The sequence below is a fragment of the Alligator mississippiensis genome, chromosome 14, assembly GCF_030867095.1.
Source record: "Alligator mississippiensis isolate rAllMis1 chromosome 14, rAllMis1, whole genome shotgun sequence".
Classification (NCBI taxonomy): Eukaryota; Metazoa; Chordata; order Crocodylia; family Alligatoridae; genus Alligator; species Alligator mississippiensis.
Window position 1 is genome coordinate 32371322 of NC_081837.1, and position 12332 is coordinate 32383653.

Genomic DNA, 12332 nt, shown 5'->3' on the forward strand with positions numbered 1-12332 from the left:
TTGCAGATCACATCAGCTAGTGCCAGGGTGGCCAGCGTGCAGCACGGGTGCTGCAAGTAGCATGGGCTGGCGCTGTGTGGGGTACACAGCTGATCACGGACAGGACAGGCAGCAGATAGGGCAGGGAACAGAAAGCAGAGCAGAGGAAAGGGATCAGAGTGGCACTTGGGGAGGATACAGGGCTAATTCTTGGCACCCCTACCAGAAAGATTGGCCCCACTGAACCAGTGATTCAGCAGTGGGAAGTTTCCTGTCACCACTGGCCACTAGTCCCAGGTCATTTAAGACCTGAGGCTGTATTGGTAGGAGAGGCTCTGGCTCACGCCTGGGCAGCAGCAGCAGAGCTACCTGGCCATTGTCTCCCTCATATGGCCATTGCCAGTCCTTGCAGTTCACAGACAGGCTTCAGGCTAGAGCTGCTCCCCACAACCCACCAGGAGCTGCTGGGGCCCAGACCAGTGGCTCATCATTCAGCCTGTGTCCCATGCACTCTGAATCGTTGTTTGGCAGAGCCCTGCAGAGCTGAGCATAAGGGAGCTCATACTGCCCAGTGCACTATGCAGTGAGCAGGCCTTTTCCCCTGGAGCTGGCTCCCGGAGGGGCAGGGCTGATGCCGCATGATGGGCAGACCTGTGGGGAAGCTGCTGGCATGGGGCAGGAATGTACAAAGCAGGAAACTGCCCCAGTAGCTGCAATCAGACTTCGCCCAGGACATGGGAGGTCACGTGGGATCTCATTTGTATCCCAGCTCCGCCATTTACATGGTAGGAATACTGAAATCTCTGCCCCTTATAAAAAGCTTGAGGTGTCTGTGCTTGCCTGGTGCCCTCTGCTGCCCATTGCGGGTCAGGCTGGAGAGGTACAGGGTCACTTAACAGTCTGTAAGCTGCCATCCTGCCCTGCCTTCTGCCAGATTTGTTTTGGGAGAGCTGTGCGTGGTAATGAGAATTTGTGGAGGTGGAAAGCTTCAGGAACATAGATCCACAGGTGCTGTGTGCTGCTATATGTGTGTGTAAATTAAGAGGTGGCCAAAAGACCTATATATCCTTCACCCTGCTCCCTAATGTCTTCAGAGACCTATGCACAAATCTGAGGCTATGGGCTCAAAGAGCATTTTGTCAAGTCAAGTTTCTTCTGGGTACTCAGCAGTACTCAGTTGCACCTTAATGACGGGGTCAGAGAGAGGTAGTTAAGGGATCAGAGATATAGGTGAGGTATGGTTGCAAGAGGGATTGCAGATTCTTATCCCATTACTTTGATTAACTTTTGTGATCCCTTTGTTCCCATGGATTCTTCGCTTGGTTGCTTCTTCTAGCACTAACCCTAGCACTAACCCTCTTTCCTCTCCCCCCCTTCCTCTCTCTCTTTTTCCCCCACCTATTATATATTGTATATCAGATCATTTGCTCCACTTCATACACTGTTCTATGCTTTCCTGACATAGCATCTGCTGAAGCAAGCTAGAGTTCACCAAAGTGTGTGCTCTCTATGTCTCTTATTTAGTCTGTGGGCATGTCTTCATGTGCACATTTACTGCGCAGTAACTAAAATTACTGCACAGTACAAGCGTACATCTACACATGCATGACTGTACTGCACAGTAAATATGGTGACTTATGCCAATTTGAGCATAAATTGATACCTGCATCAGGCAGGTATCAAATTTACACCCAATTAGTTACTGCACAGTAATGCACATGTTGACACCTTACTGCGTAGTAACAGTGTGTGTGTGTGGACTTCAGTCCCAAGTCAGTCCACACACAGTGTTAGTGCACTTTAATGCCTGCACATGTAGATGTTGGCCTATTCCTGCTCACTGTGCAGTAATTTATTGTGCAGTAAATTTAAGCCGGCGTAAATGCACATGTAGATATGCCCAGTAAGATGCATATCTACTCTGTTTTCTTTCTTGTGTACGGTTATGCTCTGGGAAAGAATGGGTTAACTTTGCCCTGTACTAGAACTGAGAGTGAAGGTGAGCGGCTGCACTTAGTGTCTCAGCTACTAGAGGATGTGCAATCAAGGATACAATGAGCTAATTTGCATATGAAGACCCACCAGAGCACTACTGAGTTGAGGCTCCAGGGACTGGTAACCCCATTCTGTCTCTGGTGCCTGGAGAAACATCAAAGAAGCCCCAGTGGGAGCGAGTAGCTGGAAAACAGTCTCAGGTATAAAAGGGAGAGGAAAGCAGGACAGAGACTGAGGGCTGAATTCTACTACTCTTTATGGGTCTGCATGGGCACTTTCACAGCCACACAAATGGCATTTTTGACACTACACATACCAGTCTTTGCAATTCTGTTATGTGGGCACGGATGCAGGCTCAGTAAACTGTGCTGCCTGACAAAACCCTATGAATAGCTGGAAAGGGCCTTTTTTAACCCAAATAAATCGGTGGTTACTAGGGAAGCCAAAGACACTCTCTAAGTGGCCCTCTTGAGAATCTGTGACCTGTAACTCTGTAGAGGAATGGTCTAGGCCCCAGGAAGTACCTACCTGCCATCATGTCAATGCAGGTATGAAAGCAAAAGAGACAGTCATTGCAGCCTCTCGGCACAGGGTTGAGGGAAATGCAGAATTCTAGAGTCAGTGCCTGGAAGAGATTATAAGTACATGTAAAGCTATGCTTTTAGGTGCCCGGGCAGCCTGAGCTCCTACAACAAAACTACAGCAAGGTTTCAGCCTTGAATAGGTACCAGAGCTCTGTACATGGGTCCAACACTGACCTGACTGGGACCCATCACCCAAGAGGTTGCTTTACCCTTTTGTGAGGCCCAGGTATCTCATGCCATGGTGCAGTGCTGGAAGTCACTGCAGAGTTTCCACCATCCAAACACCTGCAGGTTGCTGAGAAGGTGGTACAAGACAGCTGCAAATCAGAAATGGGCCAGAAACTCCACCAGCCCTGACCCACAGCCTGGCAAAGGCTTCCTGATTTTCTTTGCACATAAATACGCTACAGAGAAGCAATCTTCAAAGCCAGGGTAAGTTTTCTGCAGCTGGTTTCCATGTCACACCAGGTGCCATTAGAGGGTTTTCAATGATAAGATCGATTTTAAAGATGGCTGGTGGTTTGTAAGAAATGCTGAAGCTTGACAGTGGTCTGTTTGTCTAAAGCAGCGGTTTTCAATCATTTTGGGCTTGAGGCCCCCTCCATAACTTCTGGGAATTGAGTGACACCCAGTGAAAAAAGCTAATGTATAGATTACAGTGCTTTACCTCCTTGTGGAGGGGCCAGGCAGAGACAAGCCTGATCCTGCACTTGTCAGCTTGTCTCACAGTCACAGAAGTTTAGGGCTGGAAGGGACCATGTGAGATCATCGGCCTTACACCCTGCAGCACCCTTCAAAGGAGCTGGCTGGTAACCCAGGGTGCTGCCACACCTTGGTTGGGAATCACTGATCTGAAGCTTGGACTTCAGGAAGGCCTTTGATACGGTATCCCACCCATACTGGTGAACAAATTAAGAGGCTGTGATGTGGATGACTGCACAGTCCGGTGGGTGGCGAATTGGCTAGAGGGTCGCACCCAAAGAGTCGTGGTAGATGGGTCGGTCTCAACCTGGAAGGGTGTGGGCAGTGGGGTCCCGCAGGGCTCGGTCCTTGGACCGATACTCTTTAATGTCTTCATCAGCGACTTGGACGTGGGAGTGAAATGTACTCTGTCCAAGTTTGCAGATGACACAAAGCTATGGGGAGAAGTGGACACGCCGGAGGGCAGGGAACAGCTGCAGGCAGACCTGGATAGGTTGGACAAGTGGGCAGAAAACAACAGGATGCAGTTCAACAAGGAGAAATGCAAAGTGCTGCACCTAGGGAGGAAAAATGTCCAGCACACCTACAGCCTAGGGAATGACCTGCTGGGTGGCACAGAGGTGGAAAGGGATCTTGGAGTCCTAGTGGACTCCAAGATGAACATGAGCCGGCAGTGTGACGAAGCCATCAGAAAAGCCAATGGCACTTTATCGTGCATCAGCAGATGCATGACAAATAGGTCCAGGGAGGTGATACTTCCCCTCTATAGGGCGTTGGTCAGACCGCAGTTGGAGTACTGCGTGCAATTCTGGGCGCCACACTTCAAGAAGGATGCGGATAACCTGGAGTGGGTACAGCGAAGGGCAACTCGTATGGTCAAGGGCCTGCAGACCAAGCCCTACGAGGAGAGACTAGAGAAACTGGACCTTTTCAGCCTCCGCAAGAGAAGGTTGAGAGGCGACCTTGTGGCTGCCTATAAGTTCATCACGGGGGTACAGAAGGGAATTGGTGAGGATTTATTCACCAAGGCGCCCCCAGGGGTTACAAGAAACAATGGCCACAAGCTAGCAGAGAGCAGATTTAGATTGGACATTAGGAAGAACTTCTTCACAGTTCGAGTGGCCAAGGTCTGGAACGGGCTCCCAAGGGAGGTGGTGCTCTCCCCCACCCTGGGGGTCTTCAAGAGGAGGTTAGACGAGTATCTAGCTGGGGTCATCTAGACCCAGCACTCTTTCCTGCCTATGCAGGGGGTCGGACTCGATGATCTATTGAGGTCCCTTCCGACCCTAACATCTATGAATCTATGAATCTATGAAGCAGGGGTTGGAGACCCAAGGCTCATGGGCTGGATCTGGCCTGTGGAGCCACTGGATCCAGCCCACAAATTTGGTGGCAGGGGGCAGCAGTGTTCAACATGGGGGGCTTCTGTGCCAAGGTGGGGAGAAGTAGCAGCAGTGGTTGGGTCCCAGCACCTGCCTTCTCATCTTCTGTTCTGAGCTGAACTGGTCATTCTGGCCTGCAGCCTGGTACAGTTGCCGACTGCTGGTCTACTGAGTTTGGGGCACAAAGCAAGGACATTTCGGAGAAGGCAGCGTGGCATTAGGAGAGTTCACCCGTCTGCCACCAGGTGACGCTGTGGAAGCATTGCAGGGACAGGCCCCCTGTTGCCTGTGGTCTGCTGTGGGGGTAGGGGCCAGGGCCGGGGCAGACAGGGGAGGAAGGAGGTGCACAGGGCTGCTGCCTGTGCAGGGCCAGTCCAGTGTGAGCTGGCATCAGGATGCAGTACCATGGGGTACTGCATTTACTCTGATCTGGTGGCTGATGCAGGGGACTTACCGTTAATCATGTAATTCCCCCTTCACTAAGTCCCAGCTGCTTCCTTCCTGTTTCTCAAGACTACAGGGTGGATGGTGCTAAATTTTTGGATCCTGCCACAGTACAGATGTGGAGATGCCCCTCAATCCTGACCTGGAGCCCTTCCCCCTCTTGTCTCAGGCCTGGTCTTCCCAAATGCAGAGAGCCCTGTTATGATGTAGCTCCAGGAGAGATACCATGCTTACCTGGCAGCAGAGATACCATGATGGTTTCGTCCCAGGTGGTTTTACTGACCTGGCAGGGGAGATCTCCTTTTTCTCAGTCTTGAATGACTCAGTGTAGGTGAGGGTGATGACCTGTCCCTTGCACTGCGGGCAGGCTGGGAGGATCTCAGCTATACAACTTACAAGGATGGGGGACTGCTCTCGGGCTTTCCCTCTCACTTACTCCTTTGGGCTTTTAGACAGGAGCTAGCAAGACTAGGGGGCATCTGAGCTCCAAGGTCTCTGGGCTTGGGGCTTGCATGGAGGATGCTTGCCATGGATTTTGGAGTATCTGAAGCCCCAAGCCGAAGAGTCTGGGAGGTAGCACCACACAGACCTGAAGGACTGAGCTCTGCTCACTCCTTAGGATTCAGAACTGATTTTGCTGATTTGGCCCAAAACACTGAATTAAAAATAAATAAAAATGATGATGTAGCTCCTTGCCGCAGTTCCTAAATCTAGCAGCTGCCTACTGCAGTCCTGTTCACACTTGTAACCCATCTGCCAGGTGCTGGACAGCAGTAACAGGGGCTGGGTTCAATTTTAGGGGTTGAATACAAACTTTCGTCTGTCTCAAATGCCATCCAGAGGCCTGGGAAGCACATTCTGAGTGTCTGTTCCAAAGTGAACAAACTTCTTCACTCATTAGTGACAATAACCCCTAATGGATTTATCAAAGGGGAACGGGGACAAAGACAACCTGAAAGGAAACCCTAGCTGGTCAGTAGTAACTGAACCCAAACACTTTTAACAATCTCCCATAGTCATGATGGGACAAACCCGGGCGAGTTACTACCTAGCCCAGCTGCTGGGAAGGGAGACTTGGGAATTCCAGCTCTTTTATTCAGTGTAGTATCAGGTTTCTCCCTCAACCTGCTGCAGGGACTTGGGCTCATAAAGACTTTCCCTTGGAGGAACTGATGATCCATAAGACCAACCAGAGAGAATAACCCCCTGTCCAGAGTCTCTCCTGCTTCTCACGTGCCCTGCCACTGCACTAGAACTGAGGACCACCCCTCTGCAGGTCTCTGCACTGCTCACAGTGGGTGCTGACCCCCCTGTGGCCTTTGTGCCACTTTCGATTGCAAGGTTCGTAGGCTACAAATTCACTGGTTTGGAAGGGAGGGCTGATGGACACCAGATCTGCCTCCTCTCCCTCCCCCAGCCCTTTACAAATGCATATTTTTTATACAAGCAGTAAAAACAGGTGCGAGCATAGGCAATGTATGCGTTAAGGGGGGGGCATGTGCCCCCCATGTCCCTCCAGATGTCTGTGCTGCCAGCTGCAGCGGGGGCAGCAGCAGCACAATTTCTGCACTGACACAGGGCACAGGACTTCACGCAGAGGTGGTGATGGCAGTGTTGTGCCCCCCTCCACTGTCAGCAATTATGCACTGGCTATAGGTGCGAGTAGCCTCCAAACCTGTTTCTGCCCATCCCCTCTCTGGTCTGCTGGGTGCCACACAGGGGCTGCCTGTCCCCTTGTGGCCACCCCCAGGCTAGCCCCTAGTCAGGCACCCAGACTAGTCCCCCACAGGTTAGCATGAGATAATGGGAAAAGCACAAGGCAGCCAAGCATGAACTGACCGCTATTCAGGGTCCTGACCCCAGTGCTCACACCTGGACTGGTGTCAGAGGGTGAAGTAGGTGAGCCCCAGTGCATCAGGCCTAAACAATGGGCACAGGTACCACGCAGAAGAGGGCTTGAACCCACCAGGCACTGCCATAGGGATGACAACATCGTGCCTGGAGTCGTGCTGGGCAGAGAGATTGTGCAGTGCTTGTTTGAAAGGTTCAGTTTTGGCTTTGCAGCGCCACGGGGCAGAGCCTGTGGGTGCCCAGCCAGCAGATGTTGCAGTTGCCTAGCAGCCCAGGGTCATCGATGTGGCAGCCAGGAAAGCTGAGCCTGCCCAGAAGGCACCAATCAAAGCAGGGCTGTTTTGCAGGGAGCTGCTCCCTCCCAGCTGCCAGCACCTTGCCAATTTTGTGAATGAATCCCAGCTGTGCACAGAAGCCTCCCCCCGCCCCCCTGCCCCAGCCCAGCACTGCCTCCCAGCCCAGCCCGGCTTGTGCTTGGGCGTGAATGGTGTCTGTCAGGCAGCCGGGGCGAGGCCGAGCAGGAAAGGAATGCAAGTGGGATGGGAAAGGCAGCTGGAGGAGAGAGACTGGGCATGTAGCGACATATCCTGGGCAGAGCCGCAATGGGGATCACACACTCTGCATGGGGCAGGCAGGAGACAGAGAGGGAGATCTGAGCGATAGGGGATCAGAGGGAGCGTGTGCCATCTAATTGCTTCCACCCTTTAAAAGCCAAGGAACCATCTCAGAGCAGGAGTAGGGTGAACTCTTTGGCCAGGCAGACCAGACTCCTCTGGAGAAGGGATCCTGCATGCTGGGGCTGTGATTAGAGGTGCTGGCAATCCACCCAGGCAATGCCCTCTGGGGCAGTGAAGGGCACCGTGATTCCCCGGGGGGCTGCCAGCCATGACACCGGAAAAGGTGCTGAAGGAGGGGTTGGTGGAGAAGCGCAGTGGGGGGCTGCTGCAGCTCTGGAAGAGGAAGCGCTGCCTCCTGACCGAGGAGGGGCTGCGGCTCTCTGAGCCCAAGGGCTCGCGCTGCAAGGAGCTGAGCTTCGCCCGCATGAAGGCGGTGGAGTGCGTGGAGTGGAAGGAGCGGCATGTCTACTTCACGGTGGTGATGGAGGACGGGGGCGAGATTGACTTCCGCTGCCCCCAGGAGGACCCGGGCTGGAACGCGGAGATCACCATGGGCCTGGTCCGCTTCAAGAACCAGCAGGCCATCCAGATGGTCCGGGCCAGACACAACTGCAGAGCAGGTAACGTGGGCTTGCCAGGGTCCTATGCTAGGTGAGGGGCACAGGATGAGAAAACCATGAGCCAGGTGGATAGAGAGGGCAGAAGAGGGTAGGGGCACGATCCTTGCCTGGGCACCGCTGGATCAGTATTCACTCCCCCACCAATGGTTGCTGGGTGAATCTAGCAAAGGAAAGTGCTCAGAGCACTTCACTTCATTGCCTTGACTTGCATCCCCCCAGGAATTACGCTTTCCTGGATAATGATTCAATGCAACCCCCAAGGGCCCAGTCCAAGCCACATCCCCTTCAAGGGCATGTTGTGCTGCAGGATAATCACCTACTACAGCTGCCACCTGCTGCTCCTTCAGTTCAAACAGGAGATGCCGGGACTCCGGCTGGGGCAGGGCAGTGGTTCTGATGCTTTTACCTGTCCTCTGGCATGGCTGCTGTCAAGCCAACTTTCTGCCAAGTCTCCTATCTCCCCTCCTTTTCCCTTAATGGCCCCTGATTTCCTGGGAGCCTCAGACCACAGCCCGCTCCTCTCTTTAAGGGCCTGTGCCATGTGTTTAAATAAGGCCAGTTGGGGTTTGACCTCTCCGAGGTTTTCTTGCCTCAGTGCTGTTCAGTGCCATGGCAGCCTCTCCTGGCAGGATGGTCCCACCATGGTGCTATTGCCTCTGGAGAGGAGATGGGGGTGGGCACAAAATGTTGGTGTCTGTCCTGATCTCACCGGGCTTCTGCAGGGTTTGCTTATGGGCAGAGAAACCTTCCCTGAGCTCATCCACCCCCTACTCACTGTACCGGGCAGCTCATGTTCACAAGTGGCTGCAGCCCACAGCATGACTCCATGTCCCTGGGTGACCCATCCCTGCTGGTAGATGAGCCCTTTCAGTGCCATGGTGCACTGAGCTCCCCACTCCCAGTTCAGACCAGCTGCCTGTCTCTTGGGTATGTGGGCAAGTGCCTGGAAACCCCAGAGGTCTTGTCTGGAGCAGGCCCAAGGTGTGGGGGTTGGAGTGCAGAGGGATGGGGGGGCAGCAGGCTCCAGCACATGCACCGGACAGCTAACCGATTCCCGTGACACTGCTTGTGCTCCCCTGATCTTTGAGGCCAGGGCTATGGAGCTGGTCTCTCAGCCTAGAAAGTAGGAAAAGGGCTGCACACATCTGTGGGCCCACATGATATCAAAGCATCCCCAGTATGAGAGTGCAATTCCCAGCATACCGTGGGCCTTGGGATGTGGCAGGCGGTGACCACAATGCTGCTACTGTCACAGAGCGCTCTGTGATGCAGGAGCTAGGAAATGTCCGTGGGATCTTCAGTGCTTCCTTTGCCCGGGGGGATACTAGATCCCCTGGTTCTGGCTCTGCTACTGTCCCTCTGCACATGGGGCCACCTTTGGTCCCCTGCTGTTCTGGGGACTGGCCCTGACCAGGAATAACTCAAATTTTCTTTTTCCTTTTCTGTTTGAAATTCCGTTTCTCGGGCCACATCAGCCAAATCAGGTATGAATCCTATCAACTGGGCAGATCTCAATTGTTCAAGTCCACGTAGTGCTACCACTAACAAGTATCCTCTCTCCCAGATTTTTCAGCCTGGGGCTTCGGATACTCCCAAGTCCATGGCAGGCATCCTACGTGCAAGCCCCAAGCCCAGAGGTCTTAGAGTTCAGATACCCCGTAGTCTCACTTGCCCCCTGTCCAAAAGGCCGACGGAGCAAGCTAAAGGGAAAACCCGAGAGCAATCCTCCATCACCATAAATTGCGTAGCTGAGATCTTCACATTAGAGGCATTGTAGACTCTCACATGGGGGAAGCCTGCCCACAGTGCAAGGGACAGGTCTTCACCCTCTAACTACACTGAGTCATTCAAGGCTGAGAAGAAGGAGATCTCCCCTGCCAGGTCAGTAAAAACACCTGGACCGAAACCATCATCGTGGTATCTCCCCTGCCAGGGATAACTCAAACCTGTAGATTCTGCCCTGGCCTTTGAAATATTGCTCTGTGACTTGCTCTCAGCTCCCTCGTCCTCTGAATGCCCTCCCAGGCCAGGTAGATCTGCACACAGGTCACCAGGGTCTTGCCTGTCTATTCTCGGTCTGCGCTGGGCCCCCTGCTAGCTGCCAGCCCCTCTTTCCGTGCTGGGTTGTCTCCCTCACTAACTCGTGCTTTGTCTTTGGCAGCATTCCAGTATGACACAGGCCCCGACTGCCATGCCACGGACGTGGAGGGACCAAACAGCAGTACAGGGATGGCTGTCAGTTCCCCAGCCAACAAGGAGAATGGGATCTCTGGCTGCAAGTGACAGCAGGGTCTGGCTGATAATATCGCACATAGAGAGGGACAGTGGTATTTTAGGGCTGAAGGCCCAAGGAGCCCGGAGCACACGTGCCACAGCACTGACCCCTGGGACCAACCTCCTCCCATGCTGTACTGCTCCATTTTCCAAGGGCCTGGGTTAGTGGCTGATGTACAGACTGGACCCCTTCGCCATGCCCCCGGGATCCAGTGAAATATATAGCTGCCTTTTTGCTGGGCTAATAACAATGGCACTACAGCTTGGCACAGGCCTACAGGTTGACTGACCACTTGAGGGCTTGCTGGAGACACAGGAAAGGGGTCCGCTGGGGGATCAGAGCCAAACATGACCACAAAATCCCAATCAGGATTGTTCCATCTGGCATAAAGCTAGCATGGACTCACTGTGGCTGGGGCTGGGTTGGGAACCTGTCCCCCAGCCCAGCCCTGCTGTCGTTGCGCTTGGCTCACAGTCCCTGGTGTCAGACTTTCACTCGTGTCGGCATGTGTCATCTTCACTGCTAACAGTTCAGGACAGTGGCCAGACAGGTGCAGGTGCCTTTCCTCTGCAAAAGACAGCGTCCTGCTCCCTGCACTCTGTACCGCAGCCCATTTCTCACTGTGCAGCCCTTCCTGCTGCACAGTGCTTTGCTTTGTCATTTTGTGCAGGCCTGTGCTGAACAAAACAGAAGTAAAGTTTCTGCAGAGAGGACAGTCAAACTTGGTGTGGTGAGATGCTATGACTTCCTCCCATGCACCCAGCTCTGCTTGTGCCCCTCAGACTCAACCTACAGCCCCTTTATGTCCTGCACTCAGGTTCCCCATACGTCCTGCTCTGCTGATGCCCTCCAGCTATGTCAGAAAGGTCCATCCAAGCCTATTGCATTAGTGTGGTTAAAGCCCACCAGCTTTTCAGCCAATGGCACACAGGGGAGTGATGTGACTGGCAGTATGTCCAGCTGTCTTTGCCTTCCCAACCCAAGTGACCAGGTGCCCATGAACAGCTGGAGGAGGCTTTTGGCATGAGACGCTTGGAGAATGTCCAACTGAAAGAAACTTCTGGGACATGGGACCAAAAGGCCTTCTAAGGAGAGCTTTTGGAGTGACATTTGTCTCTAAGAAGGAAAGGACCTGACTGAGGGCTCAGCAACCACTTGGTAACTCTCCCTGCAAAGGTTTCAGGAAGCAGGGTAACTCGTCAGTGCGTTCCTACTCTTTGGACACCTCTGCCTCTTGCAGAGCCACCTGGAAGCATCCACAGATTCTGCAGGAACTAGGATCATAGTCAGCATCTTAACCATACGCCTCCCATGCACACAGGAGCAGTGCAGAACTTGGCATGGACAGATGCATTCATAAGGCCCAGGCCACGGAAGAAGTTTATGGGACAGCAGGGATTGAAGCCTGCACCTGACCCTGGCTGTAAGTCCATCAGGTGATGCTGATGTTCTGCACTCTCTTGTCTGACAGCCGGGAAGATGTGGCAGCCTTCACACTCTCAAAGCCAACCTCCCCTCCTCCAGCTTCCCTGCTCTTTGTCTGTAAGCCTTGGGTGGGGGGGAAAGGCATCAGAGACTTGCTTTTCTTTTTTTAACACAATAAAGTAATCAATGAGAGTGGAAATCAAGCACGTGAAAGGTCTGTTTTGGGCAGGATGCTATAGGGAGCCTCTCAGAAAAGCTTTCTGGAAAAGGGTGCCACAACTGAACCTCTTTCCAGTTCTGGGATAGTCCTGACCCAGGGCTAATGTTCACATGCAGCTTCTTAGCTCTGAACAACCCCCTAGATCTAAATGTTGCCTGACCTTTTGGGGGAGGTGAGACCTGACTGGGGCTCAGTTCCAGATCCCAGGCGCTATCATGGACCCAAGGAAAGCATTGGA

General features: G+C 53.2%; 1 protein-coding gene across 1 annotated transcript; it reads left to right on the forward strand.

Annotated features, from left to right (window-relative positions):
* The first annotated feature begins 7422 nt into the window (after positions 1 to 7422).
* Positions 7423 to 12077, forward strand: PHLDA3 (pleckstrin homology like domain family A member 3). Its single transcript, XM_006262123.4, has 2 exons — positions 7423 to 8174; positions 10336 to 12077. The coding sequence occupies exons 1-2, from the start codon at positions 7823 to 7825 to the stop codon at positions 10455 to 10457; spliced, it is 474 nt and encodes a 157-aa protein (XP_006262185.2). The 5' UTR covers positions 7423 to 7822; the 3' UTR covers positions 10458 to 12077.
* The last annotated feature ends 255 nt before the right edge of the window (positions 12078 to 12332 follow it).

Coding starts and splice junctions, on each gene's coding strand:
- PHLDA3 (XM_006262123.4), top strand. CDS start 7,823: ATGACACCGGAAAAGGTGCTGAAGGAGGGGTTGGTGGAGAAGCGCAGT. Junction 8,175..10,335: donor CAGACACAACTGCAGAGCAG/GTAACGTGGGCT, acceptor TGTCTTTGGCAG/CATTCCAGTATGACACAGGC.